At 35.8% G+C, this 20399-nt stretch overlaps 1 protein-coding gene across 1 annotated transcript in view; it reads right to left on the reverse strand.

The window, feature by feature from the left end:
* The window catches only part of LOC128983698 (uncharacterized), a 56264-nt gene that overhangs the window by 22470 nt on the left and 13395 nt on the right, over nt 1–20399 (reverse strand). The window contains exons 2-4 of the mRNA XM_054403098.1: nt 4506–4790; nt 3172–3433; nt 1828–2262 (exon numbers count right to left, since the gene is read on the reverse strand). Coding sequence (XP_054259073.1) covers nt 1828–2262; nt 3172–3433; nt 4506–4790 — 982 coding nt within the window. The remainder of the gene's footprint in view (nt 1–1827; nt 2263–3171; nt 3434–4505; nt 4791–20399) is intronic.

A 20399-nucleotide genomic window follows, 5' to 3' on the forward strand; every position in this document is an offset into this window, starting at 1 on the left:
GGCACGAAATAGTAAGCGCGTAACATGCAGGCAACGTCGTCAATTGCTCACTTTTCTCACTAGTTGCACAAATAACTATTCAATGCAATAGGCTTATATAATAGGAAATCCATGGAATATTGTCTTATAATAAAATTTTAAATTTGCAGTAACACAATTTAAATTACGGTTCCTAGAGTTTTATCATAAAACCTACTTAAAGATTTCCCAATGTAGCAGACTTTATTTCTAGGTAGCATTCAGTTCAAAATTGGATACCTTTTGTGGTCAAATTCATAAAAGTTTGACAAATCGTACCACAATAAACCATTTTATTTTTACTTTTCGTACAACACTTAAAACATTACAAACATGTAAGCATTCACATTATGTAGGTACTCGAGGGCAAATGATTGAGTAAATCTATATATTTGTATCATTCGTCTACAACATTTTATTTCAATGTAGTTTTTATGTGGCGCGTTTCCCTCATGTTATCGTAACGGAAAACAATAATATATAACACGTAAACACTGTAAACTGGTTGTTAGATTTTTCGTATTTAACAAAATTTGATTTTTTTCTTAATCTTACGATTTGATCAGTTTTAGTGAAATTTGTAGGAACCAACCTAAGGATTTTTAATGACAAGTTCCAGATAGCCTATGGTAATGATAAGGTTATGAATGTGGCTATTTTGATCGTGGATCTTTTACTACGAACAAATTTCGATTATTGTATGTAATTTGGTTGGTCAGAGTTTTTCTGCTTCTTTGTTTTTTCTGTATGATTCACTTTTGGCAATTCATATTATATGTATTTTTTATTGATCTATCAAATGCCGTACCGTATTGCAAATATATGACTCTTATGGTGCTTTGAAATGAATGGGTTTCTTTTATCAATCAATTAAAGTAAGTGGTGAAACAAGGATGGATTAGCAAAATTTAAATCAAATTCGAGAAAATAATTCACGCATTCAACGCCTAATATATTAATAGCAAACCCCCACCCCACCCCACCGCCATTCATCGATCAAGTCATTCAAGTGATCATATGAAGACTCGATTACAAGTTCGTAAATTAATTATACTACCTAACGTGAAAGTCATCAGCGCCCAGCGGACATGATAATCAACTACATATATAATACATACGTTGTAGCAAGGAGTGATTATTGTTGCAGGAAGTACAGTAACTAGTCTAGCCGTAGCGCGTGAGATCTCCCAGCCGTGGCCGTGGCATTGGAGAGAAACCTGCATTCCTTCCCGCACCCGCTACCATCCACCAGCTGATCCGCTGTATGTGTATCAGTATTCAGTTCAAGGAACGTTATACGTTATACGTTAACACAGTCGGTGAATGTTATACGGCTGATTAGACACAAATGTTGATCAACTTTTGTCATTTTTCCCTTTTCATGATTTAATATTGAATATAACGTGAACTTCACTGTTTTTATTTATAGTTATAATGCTATGTTCTTAACCTCCTTTGTCCTATTAACCACATAACTATCTAGGCATCTACAAGTTAAAACATTTAGGCGCGTATCGATAATCATTTAGGACACAAATTGATCTAACTGTTGTAACCTAACCTCGATGATCTCGAAGTGAAGGAGATGTCTGAGGATTCTTGTTCCCACAAACAGTGTAAGGTTGTGGGTTATTAGCTAGGTTTTTAATGTAAATCCAGTCTCAAATATGCATTAGCTGCAATTGTACCCAATATCACTTATAACTAAATTCTAATGGACTTATTATTACTTTTTGAGGTATTTTACAGTTATTTAGGATACTTTGCATACAATGCAAAATAGTCTAAAATGTTATAATCAGTACTTACATTTAATGTCTCTCTTGTAAGGAGAGCCATACCCCGTTGAGGGAGCGCTGAAGCCCGGAGAGGACGGAAAAGATGGGGGGAGGAAGATACTCGAGGACCCTGAGCTAGAGGGTGGCGGGGGGCCGCTGTAGTCGCCGCCTCCGGAAGGTGCTGGGGCGGAGGCTACAGGAACACCGTAGGAAGTAGACGGCACAGGGGGAGGTGGCGCGCCATAATTACTAGTAGGAGGAGACGGTGCTGGCGCCGACGGAGCAGAAGGAGCGCCGTAGCTACTGGAGGGCGCCGGCGGAGGGCCGTACGACGAGGGAGGTAGTTTGGCGAAAGGAGGAGGTCCGTACACAGGTTTAGGTGGCGCTCCGTAGCCTGTCCCAGGACCTGAAGCTGAAGGAGGCCCGTAGATGGGTTTGTGAGCGGCGTACCCAGTACTGCCTATGCCTACAAATCAGTTTACACGTGAATTTAGTCTAAAATTGCTGTATCACTAAAACTATTTAAACATGCTTTATAGATAAAGTTAATAATTTGGGAATCTACAGTTGGTAAATGACATATGCTACCCTGGACAGTTTAGTAAGCTCTGACAATCGAATCATTGCATCTTCGTCCCTTTTACGCTCCAAGAGTAGTTCTCCTTCAGAATCACAACCCATTTTCAAGAAATCAGTTGTCATTGTCAAGGTCGCATCACAGCCCTGACAGTGAGGTAACCCCAGCCCAGCCACCACAGAGGACGCTCTTTATGATGCAACCTCTAGCTTCACTTTCATCCAATGGGGCTGGCTACCCGACCACAGGAAACAGGAAACCCGTCCGGGCAGTTCCCGGAGAAAGTAACCTTGGACCCGCTAAGGTCAGAGACTTGGCGCGTTCATGATTTCTCTGCTACAACTGCGGGTGTTGGTTGTAAGTAATTTTGCGCAATACCTAATTTTGTGGATTTTGCCGTTGTTATGAGTTGTTTCTGAATGGTATATAAGTTGTCAACGTGAAGCCACAGGAAGCTGTGGTCAGTCATCAACATCAAGTCTGGGCTCAGTCGGTAGCCCTGCCACTACTGTTTATCTCAGTACAGTTCACCCTCGTATTGAACCGGCTCACCCCATGGTTTTCTGGACAAACTCTACGCACATGCCTCTGTGGCCGATGTGGACGGGCAATGCAAGGTGAAAACCCCACCAACCTCAAAAAAAAAAAATAAATAAAACAATCTACAAGGTAACTTATTATAAGATGGTAACTGGTGATTTATTTAAGTGGAGAAACAAATTTATATCCTAATAAGTAAATAAAAATTTAGTCATTCCTATATTCAAGCATTAGACATATTAATTTCTTTCAGGTTACCAGTAGCGCTGAGCCCAGTGGCAGACGGAGGGACGTGCACTGGCGAGAGCAGCGCCTTGGTGGCAATGTGGCGACCGAAGTCTGAGATGGCCTCCCCCTTGGTCTGCAGCAAGTGGCCCTTGGCCGCTATCAGGTGACCTTTCACCTTGATTATCTGACCCTTCAGGGCGATCACTCCTCCGGTGATGGCCTTGATGGCCTGAAGCAGCGTCGAGAATATTGCCTTCTTAAAACTCCACAAACTGAAGGCTTTGTGGTCATACTGGAACATTAATTGTAGTTATTTAGTTTTTAAGAGTACTTTTATGCATTCTAAGAATGTAACAGCACTCTATGCTGCAAAACTTATTTTACCAGCTAATTCTTCAAAAATGCACCTTATAATGGCGATTTTCCATTTCACTATTTTTTTAAAGGGATGTTAAGTATCAGATTGGATTTTCATGCAGTCTTAAGTCACAAACACCTTTTGAAAGAATAAATAATTTTGCTCGTGAAACAAGAAATCATTGATCCTACATAGTATTTCCCATCATTATAAGGGGTTGGAGACATGTAATCGTAATGATGGCATTTTTGGAGGGAAGTGAAAATATGTTGATGAGTTAGGTTGTAATAAGTTAGATAGAGCTTTAGTACCACAATTATATAGTTTATAGTAAAATCTAAATTCAGAGAATCAATTTGGCAAATTTATATTATGAAAATCATTTAACACCTTTTCCTACAAATATATTCATCAAAAGGGAAATTACACAACCATCTGTATGCCTCACTAATCCGAACCAAACACTTTTTAACAATGAAGCGAACATCGCGGAACTTGTAATTATCCCAATTACAGCGTCTACGGCTGCAGGAGAAAGAATCATCAAGATTTCTCCCTTGCACTCAGTCGAGGTCTTCACAACACGAGGCCTAGATGAAGCCATCTATCACGTCATTGTTATACAAGTCTGGGCGGTAAATAACACATCAGGAACATGGACCGCCTCCCATCATCTCCTACACAGTACAAGTAGAGGCCCCGGGCACCTGCAAAGTAAATACTATAGTCTCTAGTCCCAGATATCTCTCTATCGTACGATCGTCCGTGGTCCTTGCATAAGTATCTGGTTAATTACCACACTTATTGTAATTAGGGCCAATGGTTTGTTGACATTGTAATCATTTTCAACTTAATATGTATTTTTTTTATCTGAGTAGTTCTAATAAAATATTTTTAGAATATTTTGTGCAACATTCCTCTGTTAAGTAAAAAAAACAATTTTGCTAACTTATTGAACCACAGAGTTGAATGGCGACCAAATAAGTGGCTAGGTACTGTAACTCACAGTTAGAGTATGGCTGTGACAGTCTGGGGCAGTTGCGGGTATATGAGGATGGGAGGAACTGAGCGAACTCAAGGAGCCCAACAACGAGAACTTCTTGTGCAGCTTGGAGTTGAAGAGGCCGATGACGTCAGAGCGCCGCGTCCTGTTGGTGGCGGCGTCGTCAGTGGACGTCGTCTTGGCAGGGTCGGGGACGGGGACGCTGGAGTTGGTAGTGGGGGCGGCGGTGGAGACATCTTCACACCAACACACTGCGACCAACGCCGACAGTGTTAATATCCTTAGCACCTGCATAACAATACATGGTTATTTGTGATAGCATTTGGTTTTCAATGTAAACAAGTGCAATACCATTATAGTTTACGCCGAAGATACCGAGTATATCAAAGGTATATCTCTACAAATTTACTTATTTTTGGTGTTGATGGAAAATAATGCATCGTTAGTGTATCTTCTACATGGTTCTCTGTATTTGTAACAGAATATTCATACGGAACATCCCTAGAAAGCCCACCTCTTATTTGTTTTTGTTATACAGAAATGGGAAGCTCTCTGTTTTTAACTTTTAAGTTATTAAATTTTCATTAAAACATTTCTTAAACACTAACCTATTGATACAGATTCATACGAGGTGACGTTCATAGGGGAGTCCAAAAAATTGAGCGGAATTAACAGGGCATTATATTTTCATTGACCCTCGTCATTAATCATCGACACATTAATCAGCAAACATAGAAAGAAAATTAGTAAAGAGACCTCAGATCCAAAGCCTAAATTAAAAACAGAATTTGTCTCAGTTGAATACGGAGAAAAAATCACCCACACTCTAAAAATAAATTGAAAAAACACGGAAAAACTGTAGCATTTAGAACATCTAATTAAGTCCAAAATCTCCTTAAACCTAGAGCCCAACAAAGTGTTAAAAACTTGAGTGATAAATCCGGAGTGTACAAAATAACATGCAGTGACTGTGATAAATTCTATATTGGACAGACTGGCAGACCATTTATCAAGAGGTTTAAAGAACACCTTCCCAAAAATAGTTAAACACAACAATCCAATTTTGCCGAGCACCTAGTTATTCCAGCCTGAATGAAAATTTAAAACCTTTACACATTTGTAGAAAAAGTCGAGTAATGTCATCACTAGAGCAATATGAAATTTATAGAGCATCTAAAACCAGCCCCCACAACCTCCTGAACGATAAAAGTACACTACAATCCAACATATTATTCGAATCATTGTTAAAATTGAATGAAACGCCACCTGTAGCTACAAAGGACAGATACAGGACAAAGGTCAACTCTGCAAGTAACGTCTGACCCCAGTCGAGACTCGACACACGACCAACGCGCGTCTACATGTCCGTCGTAGTAACTAAAATAAAAGTAAGCCTACCACACAGCACATAAGGATCGACTGGCGGACACAGGTAATTTAACCTTTTATTGTATGTCATACCGATCCGGAACAACAACAAACAACATAAAATGAAATCAGCAATGGTTAAAAATATAACATACATGGACTTTTTGAGGACTCTTTGTATACTCCACAAACAATATTGCATATCGTGTGGAATTCATTTTGTGTCAAATGTGGTAGTCTTTTTGAAAATGTATTAAGTTTGTATCCGACAATAATGCAGTACCTATTTGACATTTTTATTTATATTCTAAATTGATTCTTTCCGAATATCATTTGTCCATTAGCATGACTAATGTATACGGATTAATTTATGAGTCAAAGTCGTGTTTGGTAACTGGAAAGACCCCAGGATCCTGCATGGTTGGGCAACAGGACCGCATTCTACCCCGAAGTTGCTCAATCCCAGGATCTCTGCGGTCCGTGGCTTACACGTGGTCCTGGTGACCCTCAATGTCACCACTCGCCACCAACCGGTCCGGGACCATCCGAAACGAAGCACTTAAACATTCAAATGCGAAGATCAAGGTAATATCTAATCGGCGAAGTCGTATGTTTAGAAAAATAAAAGAATTCTGAGAGTTGCAACAGCATGGATTAAAGGTGCAATGACTTCAGAGTTCACCCGGACGAGTAACAGAGTTGCAGTGAACAGGTGATTTTGACACATTATCATATATGTATACTAAAAAAACTTTTGCAAAACTTATGACAGCTAGCCTGACCAGTGACCATACTACTGGGCCGAATTACACGCGGTTGGTACTAAATGAAAGATATTTTCTTGTAGATGTGCAGAATCCCTTTGCAAATTAAAAATAGGCCCAAAAATTAGCACGAATTGCAAATTAAAAAAATAATAACATGGGCCTTATTGGTTTCCATGCTGGTGACGAAATAACAACAAAATTTTATAAACAGAAATCCAAACAAATTCCAATCACATGTTTTATATACTGCGTGGAGTGAAATTTGAGAAGTCTGTAAATTACATATTTTTGGTAGAGTATTCGACCACGGGGCGACCTCTAGGAACCAATATAAAAATAAACTTTTCTTATGGAGATTTAACATGGGGCTAGTTTTTAAGCTTACGACAGCTACCCTGACCATACTACTGGACCGATTTACACGTGGTTGGTTCAAAATGAAAGTTATTGACTGTATATTTGCCCATTTTGCTTCGATTTCAGATATTACTCGACTAAATGTTATAAAAAACCGAATTTAAAATATCTATTGACAATTTAACATGGTGTAATATTTTAAGTCCATTAAGAGTGAGATCTGGAATTCTATTGGACCGATTTACATGCAGGTTAATTAACTCTATATTTTCCCATGGGCCTGAAAAGTTTACTATCCCTTTATTTATTATTCTAAAAATTTTTTTTACAAGTATTTATTTACAATCTATTCTATACTAGAACAATAAGTAAATTTTATGACCATTTTAACATGGGTTAGATACACTCCATCAAGTGCACTAATATACAAAAACTTTTAAATAGTTTGACTAAAAACGATTTGGAAGGTCTATTGGTTTAACTCTTTTGAGCCTATATGTAGCTTCACTATTGTCGAGGAGGTTAACTGCCAGGAAATTTGGATGGATTTCTTTGATATTTTTCACTTCGTTTTTTTATTTCTTCTCTAACATAGGGTAATTTTGTATCTTGATGAATAACTTTATTTGTGACAAACCAAGGTGCTTGTAAAATCTTTCTTAGTGTTTTGGATTGAAATCGTTGAACTATTTCTATGTTCGAGTTTGAAGTGGTTCCCCGGAGTTGGATACCGTAGGTCCAAATAGGTTTCAATATAATTTTGTATAAAAGTAATTTATTTTCAACAGATAATTTTGAATTTCGACCAATAAGCCAATTTAGTTTGTTGGTTTTTAAATTTAAATGAAGTCGTTTGTTCCAAATGTGTGAATGACATGTAAGCCGTCTGTCGAGATGCATACCAAGGTACTTAACTTCGTTGGATTGTGGAAGCATGACATTATTCAATGTTACTGGGGGGCAAGTTCTTGTAGACATAGTAAATGTAACTTGAACGGATTTTGTTTCATTTACTTTAATTTTCCAATTCTGTAGCCACTGAGACAAATCGTCTAATGCAGCCTGAAGGTTTGATGAAGCCAGAATAGGATCCTGATTTGATGATAAAAAAGCAGTATCGTCTGCAAATGTTGCAACCGTAATACCCTGAGTACTTGGAAGGTCATAAGTGAACAAAATATACAAAATAGGTCCAAGTACACTGCCTTGTGGTACACCTCATTCAATTTAATGCACATCTGTAACTACATCTTGATATTTAATTTGAAAAAAGCATTTGGACAAATACGATTTCAACACTCCATAGTGTGTATGGGGCAGCAAAGTTTTAATTTTGAACAATCATCCTGTGTGCCAGACTTTATCAAACGCCTGGGCTACGTCCAAAAAAGCAGATGAATCAAAACGTTTATTTTCAAGATCTTCCTTGATTACATTCACTATTCTATGCACTTGCTCAATGGTGGAATGCTTTCGGCGGAATCCAAACTGATGGGTAGGCAACAATTCTTTTTCATCAGTTATAATTTGGAGTCTTTTTAAAAAAAGTTTTTAAAAAACTGTTGATACCATGGGAAGAATAGATATAGGCCGATACGAGGATGCTTGATTTAAAGGTTTACCAGGTTTCGGAATAACAACAATTTGTGAAACCTTCCACTGTATTGGGAAGTATTCGAGGCGTAAAACTGCATTAAAAAGTACTGTAAGGAATACTATTCCTTTTCTAGGCAGCTCTTTCAACACTTACAAAAATTGAATTTAAAATAGTTTCTATTCTTTAATATTGTTTTCCTGATCGTATGAATATATAACAACATCAGCTGATTATAACAAATCACGTTTTAGCAAATTTCCCATATAGGGAATAAGCTATTACCGTAGTACTCATGGTAAGACCTGGACCCGGGACCGATTTACATTTTCGTTTTGAGGTCCCTAGAGGCCAAAAACACCATCCGTTCAAATCCATATATATTTATGGAGGCGTTTTAGTGTAAATCCAATCAGGTTAACGGGAATTCGCTTAGTCTGCAGGCTTGCTGCGGCGGGGAAATTATTGTCATAACATGTTATGTTTATGTTTTAATATACTTTCTTTAAGTAGGTTAGTAGTTATTTTACGTATACTGTATGGTGATACAACGACAATCATCTCGTATATTTTTAAAAATCGGTTTTTCTATTCCGAGTTCATTTGGCTTTTCTACCCGACCGATTTTCATGATTGAGGTCTCAAATTGAAGGTATGCAAGCACAGATTTTCCATCAAGCATTGGCATATATTTATCTATAATCGCACTCGGTGTAAACGTAAACGAAATTTGCTCCTCATGTATTTCTTAAGGAAGTTAAATTTGGTTTCTCATTGCCGAGTTCGTTTGGCTCTTCTACCCGACAGATTTTCATGATTGAGGTCTCAAATTGAAGGCATGCATGCCAAGTTCTCACTTTAAGTATCGGACAATATTTACCTACTGTATAACTCGACCAAAAGACATAATTTGATTTATTTTCGAATTCTTATTACAATTTAATATGTATTTCACCAGTTATAATTATATAATCCCATATATTTTAATCTAATACCTGCTTTCGTTTGAATAATAATTTAAACTAATAACTAATAACGAATATGATATTCAAATAGGACGAGTGAAAGTTACGCATGCTGAACAACCAACATAAAAAATAACATAAGTTTTTTTATGATTAAAAGTCAATAGCTAAAGTATTAAAAAAAATGAAATTTCAATATTTTTAACCTTAGTATTTTACCGCAAAACAATTATGCTATACCCTAAAAGAAAAGAAAATTACGTTTTGTAGTTTTCGGCGATGAGCTGCAGAAATGGGTTGGTTGTTTGTATGATTCCACGGATTATAAATAATAGAAACGGTACGGATCAAAGACATAAACAATAATGACCAAAAAAACATTTTTGTATTATTATTTCATTGCAACTGTCAAAAAGCGTCAAAAAATGGTGTAGACATTATTAGTATTAGAATCCATCCGTGACGTCATCCCTTTATGTTTCTTATCCATACTGTTTCTGTTCTAATGTCCGTTCCTCGATCCCAATGACTAATATGTCGCAACCAGAGAGCATTATAATATTCGCAACAATGCTGGCCTCTGGGGACATCAAAATGTAAAAGTAAATTGGTCCCGGTCTTACCGTGTCACCTACGGTAATAGCTACTTCGCTAACAATCACTTCGCTAACAAACACTACTTCGCCAACAATTAAATTTAATTGTCGGAGAGTCCCACGATAACGAATGTAAACTTCATTAATTTAGAAAAAACAAAACATTTTTATTAAAAGACACTAGAGCTTGGTTGAAAGAAACAGCAGACAGGTCATATAAAATTTGCAGCAATGCTCGTTCGGCGTTTATAATTATTAAATTGTAGATCACGCGTTATGTGAAAGTGTCGCTGACCCCGGGTCGTCTGCCGATGTTTAGCGTTCATCTGGTGACGTAATGGTTGGCCAACAATTAGAAAGTGACAGAGACGATCCTCATTGTCACACATACATACATACATCTCATCCGCCAGTAATAGCGTAATAGACTGGTAACTGGTAATCCATCAGTGATTGCTGCGGAGAAACGAGAAACTAGTCAGATTATACATTGATGTATGCGACAAATGCTCAGACTATCACGAGACTGATACTGTTATCACGAATGTTATACTCTTACATGACGTGCTTCAGTCCAAGCAATTCCTGATTTAAGGCGTAGTCTATCGCCGACCGGCTTCATAAGCTTAAATAGTTTTGATTTATTTAGTCAAAATTAATATTTAAATGTGTTTATGTATGTTTTATGTACCCCCAAGTGATGAATAAAGATATTCTATAGTATGTGTTGTAAAACAGTACTTCCATTAGATAATGACTGGATCTTTGACGACATGTGGGGCATGGCAGGGGTTATTTTTTACCTTTCTCATATTTTCCCCACCGTCCTTGGACCTTAAGTTTTAAAATGAAACCTCAACAGACATTCACCTTTTTTCTAGCTCGAGATGTTTCGTGGGGACCGATTCGCTTACGGAATTAAATACAGTATATAGATTTGGAAGTCGATTTATCGGTGTGGTCCATATAACAAGTTTAAGTATAAGTGCCCATTAATGATTTTCTTCCGACTTCTAGCGGTCGCCCCCCTCAGCAGGTTGCGTATCACTGAATGATAGGGTTAAAATGATTTTGCCCGGTTAACTTTGTGCCAAGTGTTGTTGCTCTACCTTTTTTTATATTCATCTACCCTGTATAAGCAGGACTGAATGAGAAACATAGCTCCCATTATACTATGTCGATGTCTTAGACTTAACATTTAAAAATATGTAACAAATTATTCTTATCTATTCAAGAACGATTCTAAACTAGACGAAATGTTATCCATTTTCTTGTGAATATAAAAAAAAAATACAAAAGTTAGTTTATTAAACACATTAGTTAACATCTATGAAACACAAGTTAACTCATTAGTCACATTTCTAAACTAGCTGCAGATATAATAGACTGGCTAATCCAACACGGCTCATGATGTTAAACAATAGCAAAGAGGAAGGTCAAAGAGCCGGGTGAAACTAAAAGTGAAGAAGGATGAAGTGCTTTCAACCAGCACTTTCTCCCACGGAACTGACACACATTATCAGGTGATTCAGAAACAGCTGTTTGCCCTCTGGTTACCGCAAATTCTGTAACCACCGTCATAGATTACAGCAGTTATGAAACCAATATCTGGTGCGGTACTAAGTTAATATTATTGTAGGCTTTGGATTGCGCGGTTTAAGTGTTTTGTGAATTGCTTCCGGAAGAACTCTTGTAAATTATAATATGCTGCGATTAATATTTAAAAACAAATGGATACGTTGACACAATTTTAGAAAATAAAGATATTTACACATAAAACATGTGTTAATAGAAATATTTTCAAAACATGTAATGTAATTAGGAAAATATAAATTGTCATCGTCATCAATGAATGGCAATCATGCTGGTACCATCTAGCATATTTTTTCTAATCATCAGATCGTCTGGTTCTAATTTATTCTTTACTGAGCCTTCTGTCGCTAAAATTGTGTAGGCCGATTATTAAGTTTTAATTACAGCTAGGTACAGTACCAACGATTACTTAATGCAGCGCAGAAATACTAACATTAATAATTTACTAACTAATTTTATTGGCTACACTATACGTTGTGGTAGATTTAAAAGATTATAATATTCTAATTCACCGAACTCATAATTCGTTTTTGAAAAAGGACAATTTCATCGTATTTTAGATATAGCAAAAACGTACAATGTTTTTGTCAGTCTTTGTATGTACATTTCTCCATAAAGAAACAACTGTTAAACTAAACTGTAAATTGCATGTGTTTGTGTCACACACAGTTAAATAACATCTCCCTTCTGACGATGGTTGACATTATATCTGCTGCATAACGGAGGTTTGAGTAGGTAACTGCTGTTTTGTTTTACGCAATGCGAGTTTAACGAGACAGGTCCTAAACACAGTATTTGTCTCTTGTGCAACTGATGATGCTTGGCCTTCTGCTGACCTATCCCTCAACTGATGATGCTTGGCCTTGGCCTTCTGCTGACCTATCCCTCAACTGGTGATGCTTGGCCTTCTGCTGACCTATCCCTCAACTGATGATGCTTGGCCTTCTGCTGACCTATCCCTCAACTGATGATGCTTGGCCTTCTGCTGACCTATCCCTCAACTGATGATGCTTGGCCTTCTGCTGACCTATCCCTCAACTGGTGATGCTTGGCCTTCTGCTGACCTATCCCTCAACTGATGATGCTTGGCCTTCTGCTGACCTATCCCTCAACTGATGATGCTTGGCCTTCTGCTGACCTATCCCTCAACTGATGATGCTTGGCCTTCTGCTGACCTATCCCTCAACTGATGATGCTTGGCCTTCTGCTGACCTATCCCTCAACTGATGATGCTTGGCCTTCTGCTGACCTATCCCTCAACTGATGATGCTTGGCCTTCTGCTGACCTATCCCTCAACTGATGATGCTTGGCCTTCTGCTGACCTATCCCTCAACTGATGATGCTTGGCCTTCTGCTGACCTATCCCTCAACTGATGATGCTTGGCCTTCTGCTGACCTATCCCTCAACTGGTGATGCTTGGCCTTCTGCTGACCTATCCCTCAACTGATGATGCTTGGCCTTCTGCTGACCTATCCCTCAACTGGTGATGCTTGGCCTTCTGCTGACCTATCCCTCAACTGATGATGCTTGGCCTTCTGCTGACCTATCCCTCAACTGGTGATGCTTGGCCTTCTGCTGACCTATCCCTCAACTGGTGATGCTTGGCCTTCTGCTGACCTATCCCTCAACTGATGATGCTTGGCCTTCTGCTGACCTATCCCTCAACTGATGATGCTTGGCCTTCTGCTGACCTATCCCTCAACTGGTGATGCTTGGCCTTCTGCTGACCTATCCCTCAACTGATGATGCTTGGCCTTCTGCTGACCTATCCCTCAACTGATGATGCTTGGCCTTCTGCTGACCTATCCCTCAACTGATGATGCTTGGCCTTCTGCTGACCTATCCCTCAACTGATGATGCTTGGCCTTCTGCTGACCTATCCCTCAACTGATGATGCTTGGCCTTCTGCTGACCTATCCCTCAACTGGTGATGCTTGGCCTTCTGCTGACCTATCCCTCAACTGATGATGCTTGGCCTTCTGCTGACCTATCCCTCAACAACGTAGATCAATTGTATTTGTAATTGTTTATAACAGGGAGTATTTATGGCACTTTTATCTACATTTTCAAAACATAACACTATTAATCTTAAGAGTCAGTTGAAAATACATGTATAGTTACAAATTCTCCGCTGCATCTTCTATACTCTATCAAAACGACTTAGTAAACACAAATATTCAAAATTATTTTTAATTAGGTGTTTAATACATTAATGAATTTAATTATTGTATAAAACTAAAAATGTTTGGTAATAATACAGATAAAGTTTATTGGTATTTGTTAAACATAATTTTATCAATACTTGAATTAGGGTGAATCTTTTTATACTTGTTAAACGCAAAATACGTCCGAAATTGAATATTTTTGATATTTTAAATGTATTATGCATCATAGTAAAAAATAAATTGTGCTTCACTAACAAAATAATAACAATAAATTCATCATTTCACTTATTTTACATGACACCAAAATTTTTAATGAATAAAATTAAATAACTAAGTAAAATTTTGTATTTGGCGTAACTATCCGAAATATAACCAACTTGTATAAATTAGTTAATCCTGACTGAAATATTTTCTATAATTAAAACACGATTAATTTTACTTGTCATCATGTTAATCAGATCACTATTTATCTAATTCGTAATTTTGGTGGGAAAAGTACGAAAGAGAGTGACCGTTCAACTTTTTGCCGCGAGCTTTCTCGAGTCGCAATACGTCTGGTTGGAGATGAAGGAAGGAAAGTGACTGTCCTCTGTCCAATGTCCTGCGTGTTAGTTGCGTCAGGTCACGTCATACGAGTCCTCCTCCCCATGCTGCGTGCTCATCTAGACCAACTACAATATAATACGGCATGTTTTGTAGCTTCCTACTATATATTAAGGATTTATTTTCCAAGTCAGAGCCAAATTTGAATATGTTTAACTTAACTAAAAGTGTACTTTATACTAAATAAGGTACTCAGAGAATTGTCATTTTGTGTTCTGTTCTTTTTTAGCGAATTTCCCATATAGGGAATAAGCTATTACCGTAGGTCTCATGGTAAGACCTGGACTCGGGACCGATTTACTTTTTCATTTTGATGTCCCCAGAGGCCAAAAACACCATCCGTTCAAATTCATATAAATATATTTATATATATATATGTGTGTGTCCGTCAGCACGATAACTCGAACAAAAATTATCCGATTTTGATGAAATTTGGTATAAACGTGTAAACCTACATTTATTTGAACGAGTTCGCGAATTAGCATGATCGGACCATGGGAACAGGGGTTTATGGGGGATTTTATGGGGTAAAAATGGGTTTTTCCCATTTTTGACCCTAAAAACATAAAATTTTGGAATTTTTTTCCCAACCATTTTGTAGAGCTTAAAAAAGTAAATAATTTAGTATATTGAAGCATTGTTGTATGCCTAATGGTTACGGAGAAAATTCAAAAAAAAAGTGCAAATTTAAAATTCCCATGTTATTCTTATGGAGAAAATGAAAACTGTTGTGGTTTACTTGTTTATGGATATATATTGATAAAATTTGGCAAATTTATTTATTTCATCCCATACTATTGACTTATGGTCGAAAAACGCTTTTTACCCTCCCTGTAGCAGCAAACCTAAGCACTCGTTAAATCTAATGTTATTTAAATTGAGAATAAATATGTCTTATATATGGAAATATTTTAGTAAAAATGTAATCAGACAAGTTGAAATTCGCTTAGTCTGCAGGTTTGCTGCGGCGGGGGTATTAATGTCTTTGTATTTATTATTAAATTAAATCCAACCAGCACTCTTTTGGGAAAAATCGATGTTTTAAAATACAGTATCCTGTATTTATATTTGAACCACAAATATTGACATTTCTGCAATTCCATCTAAGCTATTATTAAACTTTTCCCCAATATATTTGTTAACTACCGTAACAAGAAAACTACTCTAGTAAGTATATGAAATGCAAAGATCTATAATACTATTGCGTTGATAGTATATCTATCAACAATAGATCAACAATTACTATAGAGCAATTGTCTATAGTTTAAACTTGATTATGTTGAGGATATTCTACTCTGATAACACAGAAATACCCCCGCCACATCAAACCTGCAGACTAAGCGAATTTCCATTTACCTGGCTGGATTTCTACTAAAATATTCCCTGAAAATTATCAGATTTATTTCCTATAACATTAATTTTAATGAGTACCTCGGTTTGTTGCTACAGGAAAGGTATTGAGGTGTGATTGAAATGTTGATAGCTTAACTAGTATGAAATAAATAAAATTGCCAAATTTAATTCAAATATGTCCATAAACAAGCAAACTAAAACAGTTTATTTATTCTACAAAAGAATAACATGGTTATTTTAAATTAAACGTTTTTTTTTATTATCTCTATAACCGTTAGACATACAACAACCCTACAATATACAAAATTTTCCTTTTTTTTAAGCTCTACAAATTTGTCTGGAAAGAAATCGTAAATTCAAATTCAAATTCAAATTAAATATATTTATTTGTGATAATAAAAATTTGTAAAATTTTATGAATTATTATTTTATTAATTTTCACCCCCGATAAAACCCCCTATAAGCCCAGTTCCCATAGTCAGATCATGCTGGTTCGCGAACACGTTCGAATAAACGTCGGTTTACACGTATGTACTAAATTTCATCAAAATCGGATAATTTTTGCTCGAGTTATCGCGCTAATGGACACATATATAAATGAATTTGAACGAAGGGTGTTGTTGGCCTCTGGGGACCTCAAAATGACAAAGTAAATCGGTCCCGGGTCTAGGTTTTACCATGAGACCTACGGTAATAGCTTATTCCCTATATGGGAAATTCGCTAAAAGAAATTCAAACTATGCATAGAGGTGAAACAGTCTTAGATTCCTAAACTAAAATATTAAATTGAAATTATCAAACATTTATTCTAGAGTAAAATTTATTTGTTAAAGAATAGAACAGTTAATGTTATTTGATATTTTTAGCACTAATGTTGATTTTTTTAGGTAAACTTTAACTTTTTTGGTAAAATTAAATCATTACAATTTTTTTCCGAATTAACGCATATTTATACATGCTTTTGAATCTTGAAGAAAGCCTCATCATCAACGTTTTTGACAGTATTTGTATGTACATTACTCCATGAAAAAACAATTGTTGAACTAAACTGATCATTTTGCAAATACTCAAATATACACGTTTATTGACAGCTAATAAACGTGTATATTTATATTGGCCTAACTATTTTTAGATATAAAACTAGTTTCAAATCATAGATATGACACATCTATAAAGCAATACTGCATTATTTTGCAAGGTGATTTACAAATTTCCCGATGGTTAGAGGTATCAGTAGTTAGTTGCTCATTACCCACACACTTGTGAGACTCAACCCCGCATTCATTTGTACACTTTCTCCAGTTTGTTGATATCAACACTCTCTTCCTCACTTGTTTTGTGGCTTTTCTCAGTTCACACGGCAGTCTCGGTAGTTAGTCATAATATGTTATCCGTGAGACGAAATGTATTATTTGTAAACATTCGTTAAGGTTAAGTGAATGTTTTTCAAAGATGCTTGCACTTAATTAAACTTTTCCCAAAAATGGTTTATTACGATAGAACACATATACGATATTCTAAATCGTACCAAATTCTCAAGAATAATGTTATGTTTCTACTACGTACATTATTATGTTGCTTGATATGAAATAGAATAAATATTTATTCTATTCGTCTATGATCATAGTGAACGTCGTTGAATTGAGTGTTCCAACAGAATGCGCTGCTGGTACTTATTTTAGCTGTAACCCCCAACTTATTTAACCAAACCAAACTGCATTGTATATTCAATATACATCATCAGTTATATATACTCTGATCAAATATTAATTTTGTTCAAATGTTAGTCTATGTATTCTGCATACGCTTCAAATGGTTTATAACACATGCATCTATCTCACAAATCTATCTCTGTATCAAATATAAGGTACTGAACTATACCGAAGATGGATCAGAAAATATCTCTCCGATTAGCCTCCAGCTTAGACATCGGTTACTGTTGATCGGTCCAGCTCTACGGTGGACGTCTCAAATGGACGGAGGATTCCACTAAACTGGTAAAGTGGAAATGGCGGTGGTAGTGGTGGTGATTTAGTAGCTTTCTAGCCTGGACTTCTCATTGACATCTCAGGGAAATAATATTTCCAATATAAAGTGCGATTTTCACTCGCAAATCAATCGATTGAAATAAAAGTGTATAAGATCAACAACTTTAAGGTAATTTTGTACACGATACAGTCACGTTTTGAGAATCGTTTATAATATTAAGTACTTAGTAAACGGATCATCGCAGATGGGTCCACATCGTATTTCGTTGGTCTTATGATATCTCAACCAAACACTTGTAACAACCAATAGTTCTACCAAGCTGCAATACAGCCAAGTCATTTTATTAGGCACTACTTATCATACCTTCCCTTTTTACGAATATGTAGAGATTTAATATAATTTAATTTAACAAATTTAATTCAAACCTTTAAAACCCTCTATGGTCTTATGAAACAGTACAGATTTAAAGAGCTGTAGTTGTATAAAAATACATACATATTATTACAATTATATTTAGCATCAGCATACTTTGATTTGCCTAAAGAAAAACATACTTGAACCGATTAGATCTTGTAGACACAAAGAAATACCTGAATAAATAAGGAGTTCAGTTGTGTTGATTTCTACCAAGTGTTTGGATCAATTGATATGAAAACGAAAGCTAAAATAAAACACTCTTATTATACAGTAATTACACGACGTTTGTATATTTTAGTTCCAACATTATTTGAAGGAACTTTATTCGAAATAGGACAAAAATAAAAGATTTAAATACATATTATGATTTCCTTTTAGTCAAATCCATCAAAACACGAACTCAAAAAACTAGAAAACAAAACTTTTCAGATATAAATTTTATAATGATTATTTATAGACCACACATCCGTGATATGTAAAGAGCTCCAAAGAAATGTAATAACGTTACGGTGGCACTTTTCTTAATGATGATTTTGTAATCACTGTTGATCCTCTTTTAATGTTTAATATTTTTCAAAAGTTGGGGTCTCCAATGATTTACCTTTTTATACCTGGTATATTTTTTTCTGTCGTCAGTAATGAAAATAAATTTATGAATAAAAAAACTTTTTTAAAACAAAACGTTTTTAAATGCACTAATACCCCCGCCGCAGCAAACCTGCCGACTAAGCGAATTTCCATTTGTCTGAATTGATTTTCAGTTAAATATATTTTAATAACATTAGGTTTAACGAGTACCTAGGTTTGCTGCTACAAGGAAACTAATAAAGTGTGTTTTTGAGTAAAATATTGATAGCTTAGTACAAAATAAATAAATTTGCCAAGTTTGATCAAAATATATCCATAAACAAGCAAACTACAACATTTGACAATATTCTCCATAAGAATAACATGGGAATTTTAAATTTACAATTTTTTTAATTTTCTCCGTTACTAATAATTGAACAAAAATACTTTTATATACTAAATTATTTGTTTTTTTAAGCTCTTTAAAAAGATCTAAAGAGAAATCGGGAAATTTTGTGTTTTGAGGGTCAAAAGTGAGAAAAACCAATTTTACCCCATAAAACCCCCCGTAAAGCCCCGTTCTCATGGTCCGATCGTGCTGGTTCGCGAACTCATTCAAGTTTATCCCGCTTTACACCTTTAAACCAAATTTCATCAAAATCGGACAAAAATTACTCAAGTTATCGCGTTCACGGACGTATATATATATATAAGTCTATATATATATATATATATAAATATATATATATATATATACACACATATATAAAAATTTGAACGAATAGTGTTTTTGGCCTCTGGGGACATCAAAATGAAAAAGTAAATCGGTCCCGGGTCTAGGTCTTACCGTGCCACCTACGGTAATAGCTACTTCCCTATAGGGAAATTCGCTAAAAAGTAGAAAATAATTTATAAATATGTGGGGAGTATAAATACTTGTAAGATTTAAAACGAAAAACGTGGGGTGCATGGAATAGATCATTAACATTTACCTTCACCTATTGAACTAATGTATTACTATCAATTGCATGCACCCCACGTTTTTCGTTTTAAATCTTACAAGTATTTATACTCTCCACATATTTATAAATTATTTTCTACTTTTTAATTTTTAATGTGTGTGGATGTTAAATCTATTTCATGCATCTATATCAGATTAGGACAGAGGCATGTGGGAAATCTAAGGTTTATTTGAGTTTCTTTTCATATAATTATGTATTAGATTGAATGTATGGCCTACCTACTAACTATAAACATATCAATCTATTTAATTTATTGTTTACTTTATAGAATACTAAATAAATAACAAATGACATTATTAACAAACACCATTATTATATCTGCACTCAGATTGTTTATCTTTATTTTGAAATGTTTGTTTGTATAAAGAATCTCTTGGGAGCAGAACCTGTACCTCTTAACCTCTGCGTTTTGAACTGTCAAATTTAAGTATTTATAGCTGACTTTAATTAATTGATATATTTACATTCTTTCAAAATGTAAACATGAAAAATTTGGAAGCCAGTGGGGCGTAGCCCAAGGGAAATATGGAAATTAAATG

This window comes from Macrosteles quadrilineatus, unplaced genomic scaffold, assembly GCF_028750875.1.
Source record: "Macrosteles quadrilineatus isolate MER2022 unplaced genomic scaffold, UCM_ALF_1.0 Scaffold_1__1_contigs__length_201487025, whole genome shotgun sequence".
NCBI classification, from domain to species: domain Eukaryota; kingdom Metazoa; phylum Arthropoda; class Insecta; order Hemiptera; family Cicadellidae; genus Macrosteles; species Macrosteles quadrilineatus.